A 25,908-nucleotide genomic window follows, 5' to 3' on the forward strand; every position below is an offset into this window, starting at 1 on the left:
TGTGAATTTCTTGACTTTTATGCTGGCGCCCTCCAACTATTATTTTTTCATAATTTTTTTTTTTATTTTGCACAATGAAGAAAATGCATATCTACATCTGCTGTGACATGAGTATAAAAATATGTTCATTTCTCTACAGAAGAGACTAAATGACCTCTGACCTTGGGCACAGAGAAAATGTATATATTGGTATTGATTATCGACTCCTGATCGGCATATCATGTATCAGTGAAAACTGCCATATCGTTCATCCCTCGTTCCAGGTTTAATTTTCTATTTACAGGTTAGGTTACAGGACTCTCCGTCCAGTCTCAGCAACAAAGTGTGCAGGGTTGTGCAGATGGACAAAAATATTATAATGTGAATATAAATATGTATAGAGTATGGCAGTTGAAAACTCAGAACAAAAGAATACAAACAACGTGTACAGAGCCAATCATGTGTTAGTTTTTAGCAGCAGTCCATGGTCATATTACTTAGATGTGAAGGTAAAATAATGTAACATAGAAGCATATAAATTAGTGCTGGTTGATATGACTCAAAAATGAAATCTCTTATTTCCTCACACCAAACTCGGAAAAAATCATCAAAAATCTTACTTTTCATTTTGCTTTTATTTTAACTTGTTACTTTTCCCCTTTGAAATGCAAGAAAATACAAGCATATAAACAAAATAACAGGCCCTGCCATTGTAAACACCAGCATAAATCTTTTCTGCTGGCTTCAAACAATGTCCCACCTGCAGGGATCTCATCTTAACTACGCGATTTTCACTGGAAACAAATCCTCCTAAGCTAAAATTCAAAATTCATTGATTTAATTGAGTTATCGCCCAGCCCTAATAAGAATACACACATATGCACAGAGACCACGGGTTAAATGTAGGAACTGAGTCCATTTTCCACATTTGTAGAATCTTTTTTTTTTAACCCAAATAAAATGGGGGAACAACCTCATCTGCAAGAGTAAAGGAAAGAAGAAGAAGAAGAAAGAAGATGTTGCTATGTTGAAACCCCGTCCATCAAAGTTTCTAAATATCCCCATATGCTGTAGTAAGAGGACCCCACTCGTCTTTCAAACATCACATCGTCTGCCACATCGAATTCCTGAATAGCATGCAATGATTTTTGGAATCACAAGGTGTTTCATAATTTGTGCCGGTGTGTTTCTCAGGCCTGCTTTTCAAAGCTGTGTTGCAATCATTTTTGGCGATCGCTCTCCATGGTGGGATTTAAGGGAGGGAACATGCAAAGCACACAAGCCTGTTATAATGCATGTGTGAGCAGGATTTATACATCCATCCCTCTCTCCTAGCAGCACCCAAAGCTGTAGGTTATTGTATAACTGAGATTTGTTGTGTAATAGTTACAAATGAGGAATTATGAAGCAGAAGGAAAGCTGAAAAGGCAAAAAGGACGATCGTCCCGAACATATAGATGTCACTGAGGTGCAGTGTAAAAACGTAATGCATTATTTATCACTTGTTACTGTCATTTCAAAGTCATTTGTTATAATATAATATTAATGTATTTGAATTGCAAGGCATTACATTCACCAAAATAACTGGAAATATGGATTTAGCATTCTCACTGCAGCTCATTACACATCCAGTAGGAGGTGATGTGGTGCTGAGCTAGGCTAAAGGCTAACAACAGTACAATATAATGGCTGCAGTTATGGCTCATGGTGCACTACATAAATAGAGATAGAGATACTGTAACGTGAGGCTTATTCATCAACTAGACCTGTATATTGTATATTGTACTGTATATTGTTGTATATTTTAGTACATAATATTGTATTATGTACTAATACTATACCATTACCATAATGTTACGGTACTGTAATGCAAAGTGTCACCAAGTTCATTCAAACTAAGAGTTGTATGAAAAATGTCCTCGTATAACTATTACTTAACTAACATTTGTTAGCAATTTAGGCAGTTTCCTTTAGTGAAATTATTTTTCTTGTGTAGATGGAAAGTGTAGCACATAAAATAAAAACAGACCTGACGTCTGGGGTTAGAAGCTACGTAGAGATATGTAAAGTATAATAATAATGTTTTTTTTCTTATCTGTCTTCAGTTTCACTGGCCTGCTTCCCGGGACAGAGTTGAAATGTGCAAACTGGCAGGGAAAAATGCAAATGTAAGTGCACAAAATGTGCAAAACATCACTGTGTAAAATATAGCAGTTTAATAAGTTGTTAAAGTTCTTTTTTTCTGCTTCTGCTGATGCAGCTGGAGTGTGCTAACTTTGTCCGAGTCCTGCACAACTACAATCGCACACACGTCTACGCCTGTGGGACAGGAGCTTTCCACCCGATCTGCGCTTTCTTTGAAATCACTGGTCGTAGAGAGGTAAAGTATTTATATGAGGGGGAGAATTTGAAGGGAATGATTTTGTTATAGGCGTTAAAATTCTAATTTCCTCCCAGGATGGTGTGTTCCAGCTGCTGTCGAGCACAGTGGAGTCTGGCAGGTTGAAATGTCCCTTTGATCCCTTGCAGCCATTCACCTCAGTCCTCACAAGTAAGATGAGCCGTCACACGACATACTGCAGCGTGGCAGGGTGTCCTCTGTCTGCCTTATCTTTCATGCAGCAGAACTCCACCCCTGCAAAACACCATGTCCTTAGGAATAAGTGATGTTTCTCCTCGTATCTCCACTCACTCTTAAGTATGTTTGTATTCATGTACACACTTTGTCTCCCCGGGATTTTACAGCAGCAGAGTTTGTTTGTTTGTTTGTTTCTCGAACTCTGATTGAAATGTTTTTTTCTAATTATGTTTTTACTGTGAACATATCGAAGATACAAGGGGCAGCCTATGACTTAGTGGAAAGGGAAGTTGGCTTGTAACTGGAGGTTCAAATCCTGACAGGTCAAGGGCTGGGGTACCTCTTAGCAAGGCACCCAATCCCCATTGCGTCCCATTGATTGGGCACTCTAAACTAAATCAACCAACCAAATAAAATATGTGGATATGCTGTGACACTTAGTGGGGGAGGAGCCAAATGGAAACAAAGAAGAAACCTATGGAGGAGACATATTTGAATGAACCTCACTCTGATCTCTGCACAGGCCAGTACCTGTATGCGGGTACGTCTTCAGACTTCCTGGGCAAAGACACAACCTTCACGCGCTCCCTTGGCCCTCCACCTGACCAGCACTACATACGCACAGACATCTCTGAAGACTACTGGATCAATGGTAAATAAGCACTTGTGCACACTCTTATTAAAGGGATGTTTTTCTTGAACACTGATGTCATTGAGTTTGCTGCCTCGAGGGCCTCCATTTCTGTCAACCAGCTTGGCAGTCAGACCCTTGCTCTTATTGAAAACATGGCAGCCAAGGAAAAACATTCATGCATGCATTCATTCATTCATTCATTATCTACCATTTTATCTTCTTTGGGAGCTGGAACCAATCCCAGCTGACAAAGGGCGAAAGGTGGAATACACCCTGGACTGGTCGTCAGTCCAGTGCAGGTCCAAGAATGAATGAATACATTCTCTGCCTGGTTTATTGTACAATGTCTCAAGATCGAGTTGCTCTGACTAAATTTGAGGTATCATTTGGAAACTGAAGTTGGTAAACCTCTCAGTCTCCTTCTCCTAAACCAAAACCCATCGAGAAATCTTGCATTTTTAGCTTGTGGTGACACAGGAGCTGCTGCTCTGCAGGTTTGTGTCACCGACGTCACAAAATAACACATTTAAACGTCATTTAAAAACATCTCCTGTGTTCTGGACTTTGGTGCACTGGAGAGAGCAGTTTATAAATGTCAGTTTGTTGCCAGAAAGGCTGTCGTAAACTCAAGCAGCCATATATTTTACGAGCTGAGCCTTTTTGTCAAGTGGCTAAAATCTGCTTTCCCTTCTGCCCCCGCTGGTAAACATGTTTTCAGTTGATAGAAATTGAGGTGCACTGAGTCGGTGTCGATCATTTGTGAATATCTCTTACAACGCCACTTAAAAACACTGAACTATCCCTTTCACTCGTCCATGTCTTTTCCCTCTGTGCACTGATACAAAGAGCCTTTCTGTGCCTTCAGGATTGTTATTGGCATTCCAGCACGGAAGAAACAACACACTTATTCATTTAGCCGGGATCTTTATATGAAGGCCACAGCTGAGCAGGGACCACACCTACAGGGGAATTTACAGTGTGCCACAAAGTTCACGGTCCTAGTCCCACCACCGCATCGCCACACACACACACACAGGCAGACACGCACAGTCATCACCTCTGTATACATCTCCAGTCTCCAGTGTGCTTCAGAAAGTGATGGGTTATCGTGCAACCACATTCGTCACCAGGATCCAAATCCTTACACATGGTCTCCACATTTCACAACCACAGAGTCAGATGTCTGGAGTGATTACGCCTCCCTCTCTCTCTCTCTCTCTCTCTCTCTCTCTCTTGCTCAGCGTGTGTCGTGTAAGTGGCGTGTGCTGGCGCCGCGCATGCAGAGAGAGCACGGCACATCATTCCTCTGCTTGTCTGTCTGTGGAGAGCATCTTTTTTCACTGCTGCAGGACTAACAATGACCTTCTGTCTGACTGTGTTAGCACCAGGACATTCAGCTGTTTCACCGCAGGAAATCACCCTCTGGTGGTTTGCTGGGCTGCTAGCGGCGGAGCTAAAGTTGATGTAATATCACTGCAATACAGTGTAGTCTTTAATATTCCTGGTCTGTCACTAACTTCTACTACTGTGCAACAACATAAATTAAATGCATGCGACCTACACCTTAAATTTTAAGTTTCAGAGGCACATATTTTTTTACAGTTTTTCAAGCTTGTGCCATCAGTGAGGTTCTACTTTGGGGAGGGCATTTTGAGAAAATATATTTTATTATTCAATGAATATTCAAATGTTTTTAACTCCAGCAGAAAAGCAGGTTTCGCAGTGTGTTAATGAGATTCATTCAAAGTCAATTTGATCCGTTATAGCGTGTTGAGTTTAGAGGAGCTGCTTCAAGATGCATTCAAGGAACATTGTGAATTTCATCAAACACACATAATAATCCACTAAATAATGGAGTGTTTTCACCGGCTCGACTCGGCATGGCTCGGCACGGTTAAGCACTAGCTTACGGCACTCGATTTTTTTTAGTACCTGCTCTGGCAAGGTTCCAAGCGAGCTGAGGCGATACTATGTGTGACGTCGCCAGAATCCAGCTGAACAGTGCCGAACTGTAGATCAGCTACAAAGACTTAACATCTCACTCTCCAACAATTACCAGGGAAATCTCAATATTTACCAACCTAAACCGTGCCGTGCTGAGGCGAGGCGAGCTGGGACCGTAGGTGGTAAAGGGCCATATGTGATAATAAAAGCACCACATATTAAGTCATCAATGGAGTACAACTCAGAAATTCCCAGTTCTAAATGGAACTGTCATCAGATGAGCGGCAGGCGAACATATTTTAGCATTTAGAGTGTGTAGACCAAAGTAGAGCTAAAAGAAGAGCTGATTTGCTCTTCATCGGTTTGCTGACGTACCACTCTACATGATTGCTAGGTCTGCTCAGTATGTAAATAAGCATGTTTACTGTTTTCAGGTTGTCAGTGTTGTGTGTACTTGTTTTATGCTTCCCCAAGAGGCAAATCAATCAGTGAAGACACTTTAAATAAAGTAATCAAGGATCGTAATCCAGTATTTACGTTGTCCGCACTGCGTTTAATGAAACGCTATGAAGACTTAACATCATTGTAGACGTGATTAGCGTAATTATCCTGCGTGTCCAATTAAAGGATGATTTAGAAAGGTTACCTAATAAAGTAGTAATCAGCTATAAGTGCTTGTAGGATCTCTGTTCAGTGTCAGTTTTAGTTTCCTGAGTAGAAATTGCAATATCTCTGTGTAACTAGAGAGAGACCGTAAATAAACATGTGCATGTCCTGTGTGTTTATGCCACCTCTTGACTACATCACATGGAAAAGCCATTACTGGATCCGTGTAACACTTTCCTATTTCCCTCTGTTTCCATGTCTGTCTTCAGAGGGCAGGTTCATATCTGCTCATCCCATCGCGGACACCTACAACCCAGATGATGATAAGATATACTTTTTCTTCCGGGAAGTTTCGTGGGAAGGCAACGACAAAAGCATCCTGACCCGAGTGGCTCGTGTGTGCAAGGTGAGCTGGTACACAGGAGAGGTGAGGTGAGGACATGATGTATGGGTCAGAAGGTCAGAGTATGGGGGGGAGATGGGGGGTGGAAAAGAGAAAGACCAAGATTCTGAACATGGATGTTGAGACTCTAGTTAGTAACATGAAGTAATGAGTGGCCGACATCAGTGTGTGTCGGTGAACTATATCCATTTATATCATGCAACCTGGGAGTGCCACATGGGTCAGTTTTAGGACCACTGCTCTTTCTCATGATGGCCTTTCAAATGACAGGGACGACAGATGCAAATTATCTCAACATTGTGATCTAATAGAGTGAATCACCTGGTAATGTTTGTTTTAACCCTACACCGTCCATTTTCAATAAATAAATATGAAACTAATAAAGGAAATGCATTAGGATAATGAATAACTACTTACTCACTTACTTGAGTAGAATGTTACCATGTTATTTTGCTAAAAATGCACAAATGCAGGGTTTATTCTTATATCTTAGTAAATTAACAAAATAAGTTTTAGAGTATGAAAGAGAATTAGGACCACATGTGAAATGTTATTATATTTTTTAAATGTTTTATTTTGTTTTCACAAACATATTCACATGTGGCCCTCACCCTTTTCCATAGGAATAACTGCGCTCTTGCAACATATTTGTACAAATGTGTCGACTATTGAGATTTGGTGGGGTGGGGTATGGGAATGATAATGTTTGTGGAATTTCATGACCTTTATTTTCATTTTACATTATTTTCATCCTATAATGTTATGAATTTAATTGTTTCACCTTCTTAGCCAGGGAAATATCAGCATTGCTCAAACCTGGTACATCAAACATTACATGACAAGTGAGATCGTGTAATAAGACACAGTGATCTGACTAAAACTAAAATACATCAGTGTGGATGTAGCCTTTGTGTCAGCCAGTGTTTTTATGTCCCTCAGGAGGAGACCTTCCTGATAATTCCGTCTTTTGTAGTCATCTGAAAGACTCGTTGCTGCTGTCAGACGCAGTAAATCATGCTTTTTTTCCCCCTTTTAACCCCTTTGTGCTCTGCTGCATTCAAAGAGCTGCTGCCTCCATTGTCCCTGAGATCCGTGCAGCGACAAGAGAGTGATAAATACTTGACATTTTCATTTTTTTTTACCTTGAATACATTTAATTTATTAACATTACATAACATTCATTTGGCAGATTGTTTTGTCCAGTGCAACTTTTGGCCTCCAAGGCGACAAAACCTAAAACTCATCTTTTTAAGGTCTGTCAAGTTGCCAAAGTCATATCTAAACAATAATACTAATAACAAAGTGCAATCCTGGTTCACACTGTAATTATCAAGCAAATTTCCACATGGAAACAAATGTATGTGAATTCACAGAGGGTCTATTTTATTTTATTTTATTTTACTTGCATTTTATTTATGTATTTATTTTTATTTCATCCACACGGAAACGAATGTAGGTGAATTCACAGAGGGTCTATTTTATTTTATTTTATTTTATTTTATTTTATTTTATTTTATTTTATTTTATTTTATTTTATTTTATTTTATTTTATTTTATTTTATTTTATTTTATTTTATTTTATTTTATTTTATTTTATTTTATTTTATTTAGTTCTTTGGGAGACCTGAAACAGTATTTTCTTGAAATCGGTTGCCAGATTGGGAAAATCCCTAAACACCGCCCTTGCATTTTCATTTACACAACGAATACGCTACTTTGGGGAAACGATGATGTCATAGTCCACCCATTCTCTGTAATGCGCTGACGTTCACTGTCTCTATCTTTGTTGCCAACTACTGTCAATGAAAAGTAACTAAAGTCGTCAGAGAGTTCAGACCCGGGAGTGAAGAAAAACACTTTTTTCAAGATTAAGAGTGAAACACATTTGTAAAATCAGGGGAGGAGAAAACAAAACCTAGATTACCTCCAGATCAGGGATTGTTTTCACTGCACATCCACAGCTGTTTGGTCTGTTTGTTTTATGATCATTTAATTTAATTTATTTATTTCTTATTCCTTCCCCTGGCTTTGGTTATTTTGTGATTGTATGCATTGTAATGTACGACGTCGTCTTCTCCGTTTTTACTGTTAAAACAGTGCAACAGCGCCACTTACAGGCCTGGCATACGTACTACAGCGTTTTGAGTCGTGTGGATGGAGACATTTGGTGAAACGATGCCATGTTTGCGGGACACATTTTCAAAGATTGTTTTGTTCGTTCCATGCTCACAAGGATAAGGCCTAATAAAGGATTATCTTATACTTACTTTACCTCCTGTATTTTCTGTTTCTCCAGTTCTTGGATGCTGCAGGACTTTTTGTGAAGCTTATCACGTTTCAGAGCCTGTTAACTCAGATTTGACAGCGTGTCAAAACAGCTGTAAGGCTGGATAGACACAGCACAGCTGACAGACTTTAATGATTACAGTAGAGCGTGCCAGTTGTCATTAAAAAGAAAAGGATGAGTTCATGCAGCCATTTATTTGTATTTGGAAGTGTATCGCTACATTCCAGCATGTTTATGACTTGAGGGTAAGCTGTAAGGCAGACTGGACGGAGATTCCTCTGGATTACAGCTCTCTCCTCCTTTTCTTTTGGGAATCCTTCTCTCTTGGTCTTTGTGTTTGTCCCTCCCTTTCATTTTACTTAAGTGCACACCCCCCACCCCCCAATTTAAAAGCAACTTCAGCCGAATCCTCTTTGAAGAAAAAAAAATCCTCATTAAGTGTTTGCTTTTTTTGGCAGTTTCTTTACTTCCATACTCTTAGTGCCCTGGCTAAGTTTAACAGGGAGGTTCTCTTCAGGTTTCTATGCATTACAAAGACGTTGCACTTGAACCCTCTTATCATAGCTCGGTCTCAGGTGGCTCCTTAGAACAGCAGTTCATATGCTAAGATAAGATTTGATTTTGTATTTTCTCTTGTTTCTCTGTTTCCGTCTCTCTTTTCAATCACTGTTGGCTGTTGTTACAATAACGAGACGGATCTCCTTTGTGCTCGTCCAGTACATCTGTCTGCTGAACATCTGTTTATTTTCCTAATCAGTGCAGGAAATCATACTCAGGCTTTTAGTCTTTGTGTTGTGCGTGTGTGTGCGTGTGTGTGCGTGTGTGTGTGAGCCCATTAGATTCTATGCAGTCTGTCGTACAGATGTATAAAAGTGTTTTTTTTTTCTTTTGACCACCTACACTGGACTTAATATGATTAAATATGCATGTGGTTTTAGAGTCTCATATCTATTTCTATAAATAAGCTCTAAATACGGGTTTGATTCCCAGCTCTGCCAGTCTACATGCCGGTGGGCAAGACCCTTAACCCCCACGTTGCTCCTGACGGTTGTGCTGGCAGTGTGTGAATGTGTCTGTATGACTGTATTAGGTGAATGGGTGAATGGCAAAAGTGTGGTGTAAAGCAGCTGTGGGTGGTCATGAAGACGAGAAAAGCGCTATGTAGAGACTTGGGGAGTTTCTACATTTAGGGAATCACTTATGCCAATGGTATAAACTCTCTCTTTACACAAATACATCTAATTTCATTATATTTTGTAACATAAATTTGAAATATACAACAGAACATGCCAAAATGAAGTCACTCACGTTCATGGTATCACATTCCTGGGCTGCCACTTCTCCCATTTCCTTAAACTAAAGTGACTCGTCTGCTTCTCTCTTCAGGAAATCTGATTTTGAATGTGAGCATATATCAGACGTATACATATGAGACTCATATTAGACACAAGGCCCTCTGAAGTCTGTCCTCTTCAGTTTTGTTGGACTTCTCCATTGTTTTCATTTAAGAAAAGCTTGAGGACGTCTTTCTTGTTTATGCTCTTTGTGTGTGTTTCTTTTCTCTTAATATGATTTGTCTGATGTCAGCACTGAAATATGTAGCTGTTCATTCTTTACGCCTGCTTTCTGTTGTTGTTTGGAGGGCTGGTGTCTTTCTAAGCCTTTTTTAACCTCCCCTGCACAATGTCTTATCTATATTGATTGTTTTTTCTTTAATATTATGTGTAAATAAACTAAACTAAAAGTGTATATGTGGAAGCGCTTATATTACGTCTTTTTGGTAATTAACTGCATTTTTTGGGGGATTAGTTCTCATCCTTTGTGGCTTTTATGGATCTATGTTAATGTTGCTCTGTGAGGGATTAAAAACAATATGCATGTGGTCGTGTTTCAGAATGACGTCGGTGGCCTGAGGAGTCTGACCAATAAATGGACCACCTTCCTCAAAGCCAGGCTCGTGTGCTCGATCCCCGGTCCAGACGGAGTGGACACTCACTTTGATGAGCTGCGTGAGTGACCTCTCCTCTCAGGCCGCCAGTCTTGGTTTTATCCTCCGGGAATTAAGTTCAGAGTGCAAAAAAAATGTCTTGTGCAATCTACACAAAGAACTCTGTACTGAATTAACTTTTTTAACAAATCCTTAATTAATCAAAACAGACTGTAAAAGAAAATGAAAGACATAAATAGAATCAAATAAAATGGAATAGATACACATAAACTAGTTCATAAAAAGAAGGTAAGTAAATGAATAAATAAGAGAAGTACCATAAGGATAAGATAAACTAGAACATGATAAAATAATGCATGCAGTAAAATTAAAAAAATTAAAATTTAGTAAAAAGAGACGAAAGGCTAGAATAAAATAATTAATGTCAGATCCTCAAAATGAAGTAAAAAGAGTTTAAATAATTGATGAAAGCCACGTTAAAAGGTAGTTCTTAATTTTGCTTGTTAACATTCTCAGACATGGACTATAGGAACAGAGGAGGCCTCATTCTTACTTTGAGAATTAAAGAAAAAAACAAACAAACTTCACTAAATATGTTAAAACTGCACTTTTTTGTGCAGCAGAAATTTAAAATGTGCATAAAAAGTTTGGAAACCCACCTATTGTGCAGAATAAAAAAAACAACAAACCCATGTTTGCTGTCTCCCTTTTCCAGAGGACGTCTTTCTTCTCCCGACGCGAGATGAAAAACAGCCCAAAGTGTACGCAGTCTTCACCACCTCCAGGTTAGTTCAGCACTCATCACATCATCCTCACACTTACTCTCCTTCTTTTTGTTTTTGTTTTTGAAGTAGAGCTTCTTCTCCCCTCTTTCTCCTTCCAGCTCCATTTTCCGTGGCTCGGCGGTGTGTGTGTACAGCATGGCAGATATACGAGCTGCGTTTAATGGACCTTACGCTCACAAGGAAGGGCCTGACCACAGATGGGTGGAATATGAGGGGAAGATTCCATATCCACGTCCTGGAACGGTGTGTTTCCCACATGATTAGTCCGAGAGGCAGACCACACACACACACACACACACACACACACACACAAACAAAGTTGTTGCTATATCTTAGTCAGGACACATCATTGACATAATGCATTCCCCTCACCTTAACCATCACAACTAAGTGCATAATCTTAACTTTTACCCTAAGCCTAAACTAAGCCCAAGTCTTAACCCTGAAAAAGTCCTTTAAAGTTGTGAGGGCTCAGACAAAATGTCCCTACGAAGACAAGTTTTTACTACGGCTGTCAATCGATCACTGTCATAAAATTAACTAATTCATCGCACAATCTTCTGTCATTAATTGCGAAAATAAAGCTGAAGCTTATAACATATTTATTTATATAAAATCATGGAATGAATGTAGAATCAACACAAACAGTGTTGTTTAATGGCTTTCTTTAAAGTTTAAACACTTAATTATAACAAATGTAGGTCTAATAAAAGGCATCTTGATGTTTTAAACATGTTTGTAAATCTTTACAGAGAAATACAAAAGAAAAAAAGCACTGACACAGATCGAAGTGGTGGGTGATCGATTAAAGGGAGAGAGAGAGACACAGGGAGAGACAGAGAGAGACACTAAGGGGGAGAGAGACACACACGACAGACAGAGAAATACAACACACAGAAAACACTGGTGGACACTGAAAAAGAGCGCACAAATTCACACAAGTCAGGGAGGACAAGAGAGAAAACACAAACTCAGAAAGAGGGAGAGAGTAAGCAGCGTGCACACATACACACACACACACACACACACACACACACACTTTAGTTTGTCTGTCTCCCTAACCTTTATCCTAACCAGGTAATGCTTCAGCCCAACATTGATTTAACCACAGTTCAAACCTCACCTTTGACCTTAACCACTTCATCTGCCTGTAGACTGTACATGAAAGTGTCCACCAGGGGGCGACACTGACACTGACACGCCTAAGGGAAAATGAGATTGTGCCTCTCACTCCATAGATGTCAATAGATCATGATGCACATTTTGTCAATGATGTTTCCATTTTTTGGGGGTAAATAGACAATAAAGCACAACATCATGAGCAGACACCAGTGTGACTGACAGCTCGTACACAGCATGGACACAAGTGACGTCAAAACAAGTCAAAGCTATAGAGGCAACTGGGAAACTACATTCACTTTTTATACAGTTTATCGCTCTGCCTCATTAGTACCAGGCTTTGTTTGCAGCAGGAAGGATTGTGAATACTCTTACACACACACACACACACACCATATATCACAAAAATCTTCAGCTCTCTGACTAATTACGAAATAATAATATAATCAGGATCATATCTGATTCAAGGGTGAAATGTTCAATACGCTGTAGGGCATGTGTGCATGTGTACATCTGCAGCTGACATATCAGGTTTTTATTTAATTGAGTTTGCATGAGTTAGGGAGGGGAGGTTTGGTGTGTGTGTGTGTGTGTGTGTGTGTGTGTGGTTGGGGGTCGGGTCAGGTTTAAGGTCACAGATTGTTCAGATTTGCTTCAGCTCCTGCACATTTTGTATTCAACCACCAGAGGGCGATGTGTCTCTGTGAACCAGTGAGGGCTCAGTTGTTGCTGCAGGCTTTTGATGATTCACTGTTGCTCTTTGCTTTTTGCTTTTTTTTTCAGTGTCCCAGCAAGACATACGATCCAAAGATCAAGACCACCAAAGACTTCCCTGATGAGGTCGTCAGCTTCGTCCGATTCCACCCGCTGATGTACCGCTCCGTCTACCCTCTGACCGGCCGGCCCGTGTTCACACGTGTACGAGTGGACTACACCCTCACCAAGATTGTGGTGGACAGAGTTTTGGCTGAAGACGGACAATATGAGGTCATGTTTCTGGGAACAGGTGAGACACTCAAACGCACACATGCAGCTATTCTGAGGACATTACATTGACTTCCATTCAGTTTGGACAGCCTCAACAAAGTGATATTCCTGAACTTAACCATAACCAGATAATACTTAACCCTATGTAACTATTATTAACATATTAGCCCTAAATGTAAGCAGTTCCTCAGAAACCTCACTTTCTTTAAGTTTAAAGTTTAAAGTGTTTTTTTGTCCCCATGAAGTGTGTATGTACAAACACACACATACACACACACACTTCACAGGACATTACATTGACTTGCATGCATTTCCTGGAGACCTAACCTTAACTATAACTAGTCTTAACTACTACTGGTCCAACCCTAACCTTATCCTAACCATGCAACATGTCTTCACCTTAAAAATGTAATAATTTGCTTAATGGGGACTTCATTTTTGTCCCCATAAGGAAGACAAGCCCCCATAATGTGATCATACAAATTGTGTCTCTTGCAAATCCAAACCTTACCAGCAGAGGGCACTAGATGATAAGAACAGCAGCCTTGTATTTGTCAGGTCTTGTTAATGCTCTTCTGATGTTGGAACATTTTTGCAAGTATTATAAAGCATTTTTGGAATTTACTGATTAACAAGTCACCTGACTCAGCTTCCTGTGTCACACTCTGTTTTAGATGTGGGCTCAGTTCTGAAGGTGGTGAGCATCACTCAAGAGAACTGGTCAACGGAGGCAGTGGTGCTTGAAGAACTTGAAGTTTTCCAGGTTTCCTGAACAGCACATTTCGAATAACAAAATCAGTATCACTTCAATTTTCTGAGCTTTGAATCAGTGAGGGAACATGATGGAGTCTGTTTGTCCACCATGTTTTGCAGGTTCCAACTCCCATCCTCAGTATGGAGATGTCTTCCAAACAGGTTGGACCTCACTGTCGTTCATTGTTTCCCAATGCTCTTTGCTGTTTATTCATATTTTATAAGTACACATCATTCCACATCAGAACAAATACTTTTACTTTGAAAGTCTGTCAAATATCATCATAAATGGCGTTATTGGATATCATAATGGACTATTGATTACTACATTTTAAGCTCATATTACTCACTGTCTATTGAACAGTTGTTTTTCCTCCACATTTCTTTCTAGACCTGCCCCCTCCTGACCAGATTAGACACTTATTGGCCCCAGGTTCTTTAAATTTGAGACCCCTGTTTTACTGTCATGTGTAAAATACACAAATCATATTGAATATGCCATTTTCACTCTATCTTCTCTTTTTTTCTGACTGTCTTAATCCCTTCTTCCTCGTTATCCAAGGGTCAGGAGAGTCAGTAGACTCTTCAACTCCAGTCACAGTTCCATTAATCATCAGCAGTGCTTGACCTGTGTGTGTGTGTGTGTGTGTGTGTGTGTGTGTGTGCGCCTGCTCACTAGTTTTTTTTTGGAATGTTTTCATTAGCAATCCCTTAAATCTCTTATGGGATTTAATAAAAAAAACAAAAAAAACAAAATATGCAATTAACCGCTTTTTTTCATTGGTTAATCTGTGGATTGTTTTCTTCATTAATTCATTAGCTTTTTGGTTTATTTGGTGTATAATTTAATTGTTGCAGGTCTGAATCTCTCTAAGAAAACCAAAAAAAACAAAGAATTTTCATTGTTTTTATTTCAATGCTTTGACCCGCAGTTATTTAGCGACTTGATTTCCTTGATTTTCCTCCAGAACAAACCTGTTTTCAGATGATTTGACCGTGTGTTGACCTTCCTTAAAGACTGTGGGTTTCTTTTTACTTCCAGCAACAGCTGTACGTGGGCTCGAGTGAGGGACTCGCTCAGGTTTCCCTCAGTCGGTGTAACCTCTACGGCCACGCCTGCGCTGAATGCTGCCTCGCCCGCGATCCGTACTGTGCCTGGGATGGACAAACATGCTCCCGATACGTCCCTGCATCTAAGAGGTGCTGTGTCTTCATAACACTGCCTTTTTCCCTATTAATGGAATATAAGATTTATAAAAATATAGACTTTTAAAACTAAAATAATTGGTAGCAGTGTTAAATGACACAACTTTAATGCAAATGTGTGTTTAATGATTTGTTTATTGTTGTAATTGTCTACAAAAACAGTGTGCGCATGATGAATCTTTTTATATTTTCAACGTCGTCACCTTTTATCTCCAAAGAAATTGATAAAAGTTGATAAAATAGTTTTGAACTCCAACTAAAGCCCCACATGGGTATCTAGTAATGTTATTTGTTGTTCCAGGTTCACAGTTTAATGAAAAGTATTGAAATGATATGTTGTGATAAAAATCAGTGCATCTACTGCCCTCTCTGGTCAAACACCGGCTACTACATTCAAATTTTGCCATTGGCTTTCTTCGTCGAATCACAGCAGCGTTCACATCGGCCGCATTATTTCGCTGTTCTAAAATTGCGACTTTTATTTTTTCCAAATGTGGTCGATTTTCCCCGAGTTTTCTTTTCAATGAAAACATCAAATCTAGTGTTGTTGATGACGTACAGTCCAAATATTGAACTCAGCAGCTGATTTCTTGCTCGATTGTATTTGTTTTCCCAAACCTTGTTCTTTTTAACAAACAAGAAAACACTATAAAACGATTACAAGGCATGTGTCGGTGGGTTGCAATGGCACAAGTGATGTTCACTCTAAACTGCTGTCTCTGCATCCGAATTATAGACTATAAGTCTTAGCCTTGTTTCAAATGTCCTTATTAGTCTCTTTCATATTTAGTCATTCATATACTACTTTTTGTTAGTCAAGTTTTAGTCGAGTAAAAGTCTCGTTTTAGTCAAACCATTTTCTTATTAACAAAAAATCAAATTATTTCTCATTATTATTTCAGTCAAATATTGATTCAATATCATAATTACACTTTGAACGTTTATTTTGTGAGTTATTCAGTTGTACGCTGCTTCACATCATCCATGTAAGGGGCAGCCCAAGGCTAAATGGAACTTGGCTGTTGAAACTGAGGGGTTGCCAGTTCAAATCCCAACAGGTCCAAGGGCTGAGGTGCCTCTCAGGTTAAATGCAGAGAGGGATTTCCCTATGGGGATTAATTAAGTACAAAAAAAAAGCTGAAAACAAGAAAGAATAAAGCATGCATGTGTTTAAGGCTTTAAAGTTCACAATCTTCTTCATGGTAGAATTGAATGTATTTTTTTAAATATTTAATGGTTTTGATGACTTTAATTCCTGGTTAAAACAAAAATGTGTTCCTAAAATGACACTCCTTTTTTTTATTATTTTGGTTCTCCTCACCTCTTCATTCTTTTTTTCCCATGCCAGATGGTGGCTTCTTCTTTTCTTTCTTTTTTTTACCTGACTGGTCATCTGGACATGTCCTAAAGGCGTGTTTACATCTTTGAGCACATGCTCCAAACCTTGCGGAGACTTAACCCTGAGAGTTCAGCTTCAAATTAGACAAACACGCTGCAAGCACTTTATCTGTGTGCTTGTGCTGCATTTCCTGCATGTGTTTTCAAATTGAGGGAGATGTTTCCCAATGCACAACTGTCATATAAATCAAACGGACGTCTGAAACACCACAGATTACTGTCATCCAACCTTTTAAGTGAATGTTTTAAATAACATGCGTAAAACACGACGCTGTAAATCATATCTTGGAGATAATGTGTTTCCAATTCAAAATAATATTTTGTGTCACAGATATGGCTGTAAATAAATAAATGAATAAATGAATAATTATTGTGTGTTTGTTCTTCAGACGGGCCAGGAGACAGGACATCAAGCATGGAGACCCTGCCAGTCAGTGCTGGGACACAGAAGACAGTATGTAGATTTTGTCTTTTAAAGATTCTTCAGATACGTCTTTGTTAATCTGTTGACAGCGTGTTCACTCAAGAATAACGTTTACATCTGTGATGTCTTTGTCCTGTAAATGTGTCTCTCCTCGATGCAGAAACACACAGAAAACTTCACTCAACATTCGTAAAGATGAGGAAATGAAGTAGAGAATAAAAGAAAGAAAAGCAGACTCACATCCTGGATTAAAGAATTAAAGAAAACAGTACAAGAAATAAAGTACTGTACAATAAAGGATGTGTAGATAAAATAATGAAAGATAAAGTATGAAAGTTTCAAAAGACTCAATATAATAGTGATAGGAAGAAATTATTATTATTATTATGATTACGATCATAATAATAAGTAAATATTTACTAAGAAACAACAAAATCTAATAATTACATATTTAATTGAACTTGAGCAAAAAAAGTAAAGAAATAAGCAAATGAAGAAAAAATATAATTTGTCATCATTTTAAAACGTGCAGAACATCTTTTTTTCTGGGGCAGAAGAAGTTGAACTGTAGGTTCTGAAGCTGAAAAATGTGAAAAATGAAAACAATTATTTCATGACAAACGTGCGAATCCTGCTGTGAGGCTGCAGTACCACTATTAAAGAAAGAGGGAGACAGAGAGCAGGACTGCGGCGAAAACTGCGACCACAATGGTGAAAATGTCCCTCCGTTACATGTTTGTTTATCGAGTGGTTTGATACTGAAGCGTTCACAATAACATTCAGTACAAACTCTGCCGAACAGTGACGTTGATCTGCTTTGGTCTCCTCCAGCAGTCAAGTGCTTAGTAAAACATGAAAAAGCCAGAACGAGACATTTTTCATAGCTTTGCACGCACCTTAATCGAGTGTCTGTGTCAGTCTAGCGTCCCGAGCATGTGTTTGTGATCGCAAACTCTAGATTAGAAATGCAAATGCAAAAAATAGAGTGTATATATATATATATATATATATATAGTGTTTATGTATATCAAAAAGCACGTGATAAATAAAAACCCTAAGCAAGTTTCCATAGTAACTGTGCTTTTTGTTGTCTCTTTTGACCAAGACAAGATAACACAGAGTGTGGCACCAACTTTTGTGCTACAGGGATTTGTGCTACAGGGAACATGTGCAGTGACGTACAGTATGATTTGGCCCTTAATCCTGCACAACATCCTGTCCTTGAGACAATTCCTGAAGGTTCTGGAATCAAACTGGCTAAAAAGATTCTCAGTGATCCATCACCACCTTCAGGCAGATGTTCCAGAGCAAGCAGATGTAAAAACAACCATCTCAAACTCTCGTCTGTCATGTATTCCTAACCTATTTGCGTCTTTTAATTTATTTGGTTCTTTGTCATTAAAATTCTGTGACTTCTGTGAACCAGACTATGCTGCACTGCAGCTGTTTTACCGAAGAAAAACTTCCCTGTGGGGACAATATTGGAATTGTGAATATTGGGATTTCATTTGATTTGAACACAGAGACTCATCGATCAGTAACAGCCATGTTTTCTTTAGGTCTTGGTGGAGGACAAGTGGAGGAGAAGGTTCTCTTTGGCGTGCAAAGCAACTCCACATTCCTCGAGTGTATCCCAAAATCTCAACAAGCCCAGATCCGGTGGTACATCCAGAGATCGGGATCTGAGCGCAGGGAGGAGGTGAGTGAGAGTGAAGTCATGTACAAACTTGTAAGCACACAAATAGCCCAAACACTAATGTGCAAATCATTTCTACCTCCCTTGTCTCTTTTTTACAACGTACTTTGTCTATGTAATTCCAAAGGTGTGTGTTGTTGCTACTTTTTCTTTAATGTACCTGAGGGAGGTCACATTTTTTTTAGGATTTGAGGTCAAAAAGCGGGAAGGTTTAATACAAAGGGTACTTCAAAGCATCTAAAAACTTCAGACTTTATGTCCATCTCAATGACTTTGAACTCGTAAACCAGTGTTTGTGCCACAAATCACCTGGCTGCAGGTACTGCTTATCTTGGGGAAGATAAAAACAGTGCTGGGTTGGTGATAATGCATTTTGCAACTCATATGCAGGGTTTTATACCCAAAAGCCACATATATCGGTGAAATATAGCTTATAAGGGAGTTATGCATGGTCTCTCGTTCCCTGAATAAGATTGTTATTGATGTTTATGAGCGTTCAGGGCTTTTTGAAATGTTTCTGCAGATACTCTGCTGTTTTGAAAGGTGAGGAATGAGTTACCTCAGATAAATCTTCTGAGAAAAAGTAGAATAAAAAGTTACAGAGATGACATTGTATCACATAGAAAAGTATTTTGGCTGGAATGCAACTGCTTTTCCATGTTGGCAACCTTAGGCTATTCAAGGAAGAGCTTTGATCCTCTTTTCTATATTGTTTTGAAATGAAAATGAAACATCAGGAAACAACTTGTAGAATATGCAGATTTCTGGCTAATTTTGGACTAGAGTTGAATAGAATGTGGGTTTTCCGAAAGGATATAAACAGCATATTAATAAAAACAAAGGTACAAATGTGCTTCAGAATTACTTTTGGTAAAATATTACCAATGCCCCTTTTCCACTCATTTAAAAAACGCTTGTATTTGACTTGCAGTGGGAAGTGATGGAAGTATGGAAAAATTACGGAGTAAATGAACTATTTTTCTCTATTATTTTATTTTATTATTATTATTATTATTATTATTATTAGTATTATTTTTATCTGCATAATTGCCAAGTCCCAATCAAGTAGCCGTCTTAAATCATAGAGTGATTAGTGAGTTTGTAAGAGAAAATAAAAAAATAAGAATGTAGAGTTCATTTTTCTCACATTTAGTGCAAACAACTGCAGTTTCCAGTCTTGAACAGCAAAGTGCGCTGTGACGCTTCGACATCACTGACAGACGCCCACCGTGGTGTCCTGTAACAGAGCAGGCAGCGTCATAGATAGATAGATAGATAGATAGATAGATAGATAGATAGATAGATAGATTTAGTTTATTGAACAGGGACCATGTAGAGCAGCATTAATCATAGAGGAAAATATGCTTTGTACCAGGTTGTACGTAGCTCTCTGAGCTCATTTCCATCTGCAGTCCCTGAGACACAGACACACTATACCCAGAACAGAACAGAAGACATTACTGAGAAAATATACAAGTAAAGTACAGTACAATCGTAAAAGTAATTGTGATTATACCCTGTTTATGTGTGCATTTCTGACACAATAGGATTAAGTTAGTGTTACATGTGTCTACCGATGCTATTTGAATGATTTCTTCAGTCCATTGTCCTCTACAATGCTAATCTGATCAAATGTTCAGCTACCAGGCTACACAAAGTGTTACTCCACCCTCCACTAACACCCTTCTGTATCATATTTTAAAGTTCCTGGAAAGTGATAAAAATATCTCTTCTGACTTTGGCAGCCCACAGAACAATGTGTTTCTAACCAACGTAAATGAGGGTTTCAAAATTAGGTTTCAAATCATGTCAAATTCAGCAAAGTTCAAAGACAGCTCAGCTAGCTCGCAAATCAAAGGCAGTTTAGTTTAATTGGTTAACACTGATAAAGCACGTTGAGGATTTTTGTTACATATTGTTTTTTTCACATTTCCAGCCTCTATTTTCTGTGTGAAGAGGAGAAACTGCTTTGGCTTTCATTTTCCACCTTGACCTTGATCGCAGTATGAATGTGAAGTTGTTAGTAGCTCTTTCTTCCTTCATTCAGGCCCTTGTTTTTCTTCTCTTCTGGTCAAAAACAAAGACATAGGTAGCAAGGCTTTTTAGGTTTGGTAACACTAAGCATTTTTGAGCCATACCTGCATCATTTTCATATACCACAAGACCAGTATATGATAAATGGAACGTGTTTGAGGGGGAACCCATTTCATTGCTGCACCACCACCCATGCTAAGGGCATGGATGTATTATAAGAACTGGATAGAGCACCGCCCCCTCTGCCTTGAAGACAATTTTGTTATGGTGGCCAACAAAAAATACTCACAGGCCCAGAAAGCAATTTTCCCATTGACCACGATAGTAAGAGACACCTATAAAATGGCATGTATAGATCTTTATATTCTGAAGTCAATTAGGAGTTTTCTTATACATTTTTTAATGCGCCGAGCCAGGCGAGAACGTGGACGGCTCGTTTACATAGCCGAAAGGCATCATGGGGGGTAACACTACTGCGCATGCTCATGCTCTACACAACCCGGAAATAAACGCGGAAGTCTGAGACTTTTTCGGCATATGCGCTGGGTGAGCAACTCCATAGGAATGAACGGAACCAGAGGGGTAGTGCTCTATCCAGTTCTTATACTACATCCATGGCTAAGGGCTTAGCTGAAGAAGTGAAGGCCTGTACATACAAGGACAGAGACAGTTCTACAAGGAAAGAATGGTGTCGTTATTTTCTTGCAGCTCTCATTTCTGAGTTCTTGCTGCTTGTTCTTGACAAAATCATCTTGGCAGAACTTTTTTCTTCTGTGCTTTCCGACAACTATTGTGTGATTGGACCAGAGATTTGAAGTGGACGTGGTCGTCATTCCGTGTGAGGACTTCCCAGGAGTTAAGTATGAGATGTCCTGACCTGAACTAACTTTGTTCTTGCTCTTGTCACCTCAAAAACAAGAACACATGTATCTGTTTCTGAGTATGTACGGGCCTTAACTGTGAGAGTAATTGCAGCAATTAACAATTTACTCCACCGCCCATGTATGTTGTAACATTTACACACACACACACACAGCTGCACCGCTCACACACTAGAGTGCGTCTGCATTTTTCTGTCTGAACTCGACTGAGACCGAGAAAATATTGAAAGACATCCCATAATTTTTGTCCAGACACAGTTAGAGTGAGCTGCAACTACTCTGACAGGAGGCTGTAAATCGCCAACATGTGTGTGTGTGTGTGTGTGTGTGTGTGTGTGCACACTGTCTGCAGTCAGTGATTTAGTCGCGCCATCACAATGACCAAAGTTAAAGGGCTGTTTCACCCATTTTTCCAAGTGTAGAATAAACTTAAGATCCTTGTGTTGCTGCAGTGTCTGTTTATTCCACATTCTCTAAAAAAACAACAGCAACAACTACTTGCCCCATGATCTAAATTCAAAATCAAAATTTAAAATGTTAATAAATTGGCCATACCACCGTTATCAGTGAAGACATTATTTCACACGTTTCCTAAATATCTGATGACCATTTCTTTCATATTGCACCTTTAACAAGTTGATTTTGTCAGTGCCACAAAAATAAAGGCAAAATATTTTGCTGGCAGTGGGAAGCGTTTTGTTCTCGCAGGTTTACCTGTGTGTTAAAAAAATAAATAAATAATGGTGTAAAATAGGTATGAGAGGCACAATGGTGTGAAGAGGAAGATGCACAAGACTGGGAGATAATGTGTTTGTGTTTGTGAAGGTGTGGAAAGGAACTCCTTGATGATGACACTTGTCTCCTGAATGAGAATGGAGAATGGATGGAGACGTGCTTACTCAGCACCTCGGTGCTCTTCCCTCTGCTGTCCAAACACGTACAAACCTTCCTCCACACCCATTGTTTACCACCAGTCCCCGTCTCTTTCCGCTTCTCCCTGCACTTACTCACTTCCACAAATGCACTGCTGTCCTCACTCTCTGGGCTGAATGTAAACACAACGACAGGTGCGGAGGCCACTCAAGACCCATGTGTTCCTTTATGGGCTGTCACAGCACAAAAGCCCTGTGTGTGTGTGTGTGTGTGTGATCCCCTACAGAGCACTCCCTGGGGACAGCCATGTGTTTTAGGGTAATGAGGACAATGGGGTGTTTTTCTGTGTTTGTGTGCTTAGGCATGCGATGATATGTGACCTACTGTACTCTAGACAAAGTGATGAAGGAGTGAAGGCAGGGGGTCTTCCTCCCTCAGGATTGTCATGAGATAAACATGGAGGCAGAGAAAACACTACACGATGTGTAAAATATATATAATAAGGAATCGAACGCAGATTCCGTGGGTTTTATGACAAGAAAGCCTTTAAGAACGTTCGTTTATCTCACTGTCTGATATGAAACATGCAACACCTGGATTTACTGGCAGGGTAACACCGTTTTTAGTCCCAGAATCTTTCTGATGCCTCGTTTAGATAATAAATCCGACCAAAGTAAGTGTTTTTTTATAGCAAAAACACTTACAAATGTCCCTCATAATGGCCAATGCCAATACTTGAAATGAAAAAAATATTGCTTTCGTGTTTAAAGAGTGTCCCAATAATGTCTAAAGCCGAAGAAAAATGATATGTCATTATATTTAAAAGGGAAAATAGGTCAAGGACGTTGCAACTTTCACCGCTGCAACAGACTTTCCATCAATAAATTAATACAGAGTTGAAGAAAAACAACCATCAACAATCTGCAAACACACATGAAGTCCACTCTGCTTGCTGCTGCTGCCACCTTGTGATAATAGATGCACCTTTGCACAGAACTGCACAGTTGCACTAAATATTCATTATTGTTGAATTTTTTTTTGTGGTTAAATACAATTTCCTAAACTCCCTATTCCTTCTGTAGCTGCCGTGCATCCCTTTACATATTTATCATTATGGTTTTATATTTTATTTGAACATTTTCTACCTTCTTATGTTGTCTGTATCTTTTTTTAACTTCTTATTTTGTATTTAGTTTTTCTCTACATCTATATTTTGCTTCCATCTATCTATCTATGGTAACTGGTATGTATTTATATAGCACTTTTCTAGTCTTGCTGACCACTCAAAGCTGCAGTACTACATTCACACCCATTTACTTTCACACAGTGCATTTTTCTATCACTCATCTTTCATACCCATTCACATGTAGATTAGCAGAGCCGGGATTCAAACCCTCACACTTTGAGTTGAACCGCTGTGCTTCTGTCTGTCTGTCCGTCTGTCTGTCTGTCTGTCTGTCTGTGAATGTGTTAGACGTTTTCCCTGCTCCAACACACCTGATGAACGGGTCATTATCTGGCTTGTGCTGATGAGCTGAGCGTTTGAATCCGGGAAAGGTCTAAAACATGCAGAGCAGTCGATCCTCAGGATCAGGCTTGAGAAACACTGACCTACAGCACGAGTGTGTGTGTGTGTGTGTGTGAGACTTGGGTTTAGCTTCTCTCACAGCTGGGCGTGTGATAATGGGCCAGGTGATGTCGGAAGTGTCTGGTTCACTTCAACCTCTCACTCCCTGCTCCTTTCTTCCCACCATTTCTCCCCGTCTGTCATCCCATCTCCGCCCTGTGTCCTTCAACCCCCCCCACATCAGTGCCACCTTAATCTCTCCTCACTTCCTTCCTTCGCGCTCTTTACTCCCTCCACTTTGTTTGCTCATACTTGTCCATGTCCCACAGTCTCTTTCTCTCCGCACTCGCTGCCTCCTGATGGGTTTTGAGAAAAAAACAAAAAAACGTCCTTGACCAGCTGCTCACAGCACCTGCAGCCATCTATCCCAATACAACTCTCCTCATTCACTCATTCATTTACTCCCACTTCTTATTCCCTTATAAGAATTGACTATTAAACATGTGAGCTCGAGGATATTTCACTGTCTTTCTCACAATGACTCCTTAACTCCTTTAATAATTAGTAATGGATGATGCTGAATTTCATGAAAACTTTTCATGAAAAAAACCAAAACATAGTCTTTTTTAAAACTTGGGAGGATGTAAAGCGATAGTTCTGTATTTTTACTGAAAAGTACTGAACTGTAGCTGCAATGAGAAACTTGATCTATGTTTTATCATAAGGTCGGCGAGTAACACTACACTGTGAATACACTCTAAAATAAAATATCTACTCTTTATTACCTTTTATTTCTTTGGCTTCTTTAATGTTAAATGAAGGATATGTACGTGTGTAAGAAACATTGACTATAAATTTGGTCAAATTCTGCTATAACACAAATAATTAGGCTTAAAACAAATCAGGTGTTAAGTGACTTCTTGAAATAATAATTTTGACTCCTTGTGTAATCAATTTATAATATTTAATTTAGACTATTTAGTGTATTTCACTCATTTATTAATTATTATAAATATGATGATTATCAATGCAACATCCTTCAAAACCAGGAAGTCATCACATAGACCTTATCACGAATATATTGATAGATAGAATACTGACATATTGCTCCAATACCTATTTTGTATATAGCATGCATGTATTACCGGTAGCTGTAAATGTCCTTTGTGGCACTGGCACTGAGAAACATACGGATTATTGTGAGGATAAGAAGATGAATTGATTTCCACTCCTGGTTTTGGGTCTTGGTCTTGGTCTTGGTCTTGGTCCTGGTCCACCTTGCTGAATTGGCTCATTAAAAGCAGGTATGGGTTGCAGAGCTGCACCTGTCACCACTTTAGTTTGGTTTGGCAGAAAACTGTCAACAAAACAATTTTCACATCTGTTTTCAAATGTTGCCAAAAGAAACGTTACAAAAGGTAGTCCTACGCCTTTTTAAAAACCTCCATATTAAGTTCCTTTGATTGAAGTACGATGTGTCCTGTCCCGGTTTGTGGACCGTTTAGATGTTTGCAGAAACATTTTCAAGGTTTCTTGAATACATCTTGAAGCTGCTCCTCTAAGCTCCACATGCTGTGGACCCCCCAGAAGTTAAAATACACCCGGGTCATTGAAAACATCTTGTTAGCTGCTCCTTGTTACCGCTCATGTTTCAACACACTCTGGATTAATCTAACTTGCCCTCATGCACTGGAGTTGGTTGCTGCTGTTTTCATTGAGAGGGGAATTGGCCTCTTTTTAGCTATGTAAAAGAAAACATAGCTATATTGACAATTTAGAAATGTCCTTTGTTAAATATTGGAGATA

The 25,908-nt window shown here is 39.2% G+C and overlaps 1 protein-coding gene across 1 annotated transcript in view; it reads left to right on the plus strand.

The window, feature by feature from the left end:
• The window catches only part of sema3d (sema domain, immunoglobulin domain (Ig), short basic domain, secreted, (semaphorin) 3D), a 51,366-nt gene that overhangs the window by 21,020 nt on the left and 4,438 nt on the right, over nucleotides 1-25,908 (plus strand). The window contains exons 4-17 of the mRNA XM_058645883.1: nucleotides 2,085-2,147; nucleotides 2,240-2,359; nucleotides 2,437-2,530; nucleotides 3,081-3,209; nucleotides 6,011-6,147; nucleotides 10,326-10,440; nucleotides 11,095-11,164; nucleotides 11,263-11,407; nucleotides 13,067-13,289; nucleotides 13,945-14,033; nucleotides 14,144-14,185; nucleotides 15,066-15,223; nucleotides 17,017-17,081; nucleotides 18,611-18,750. Of these exons, the coding sequence (XP_058501866.1) occupies nucleotides 2,085-2,147; nucleotides 2,240-2,359; nucleotides 2,437-2,530; nucleotides 3,081-3,209; nucleotides 6,011-6,147; nucleotides 10,326-10,440; nucleotides 11,095-11,164; nucleotides 11,263-11,407; nucleotides 13,067-13,289; nucleotides 13,945-14,033; nucleotides 14,144-14,185; nucleotides 15,066-15,223; nucleotides 17,017-17,081; nucleotides 18,611-18,750 (1,590 nt within the window). The remainder of the gene's footprint in view (nucleotides 1-2,084; nucleotides 2,148-2,239; nucleotides 2,360-2,436; nucleotides 2,531-3,080; nucleotides 3,210-6,010; nucleotides 6,148-10,325; nucleotides 10,441-11,094; nucleotides 11,165-11,262; nucleotides 11,408-13,066; nucleotides 13,290-13,944; nucleotides 14,034-14,143; nucleotides 14,186-15,065; nucleotides 15,224-17,016; nucleotides 17,082-18,610; nucleotides 18,751-25,908) is intronic.

The sequence above is a fragment of the Solea solea genome, chromosome 12 (genome assembly GCF_958295425.1).
Source record: "Solea solea chromosome 12, fSolSol10.1, whole genome shotgun sequence".
NCBI classification, from domain to species: domain Eukaryota; kingdom Metazoa; phylum Chordata; class Actinopteri; order Pleuronectiformes; family Soleidae; genus Solea; species Solea solea.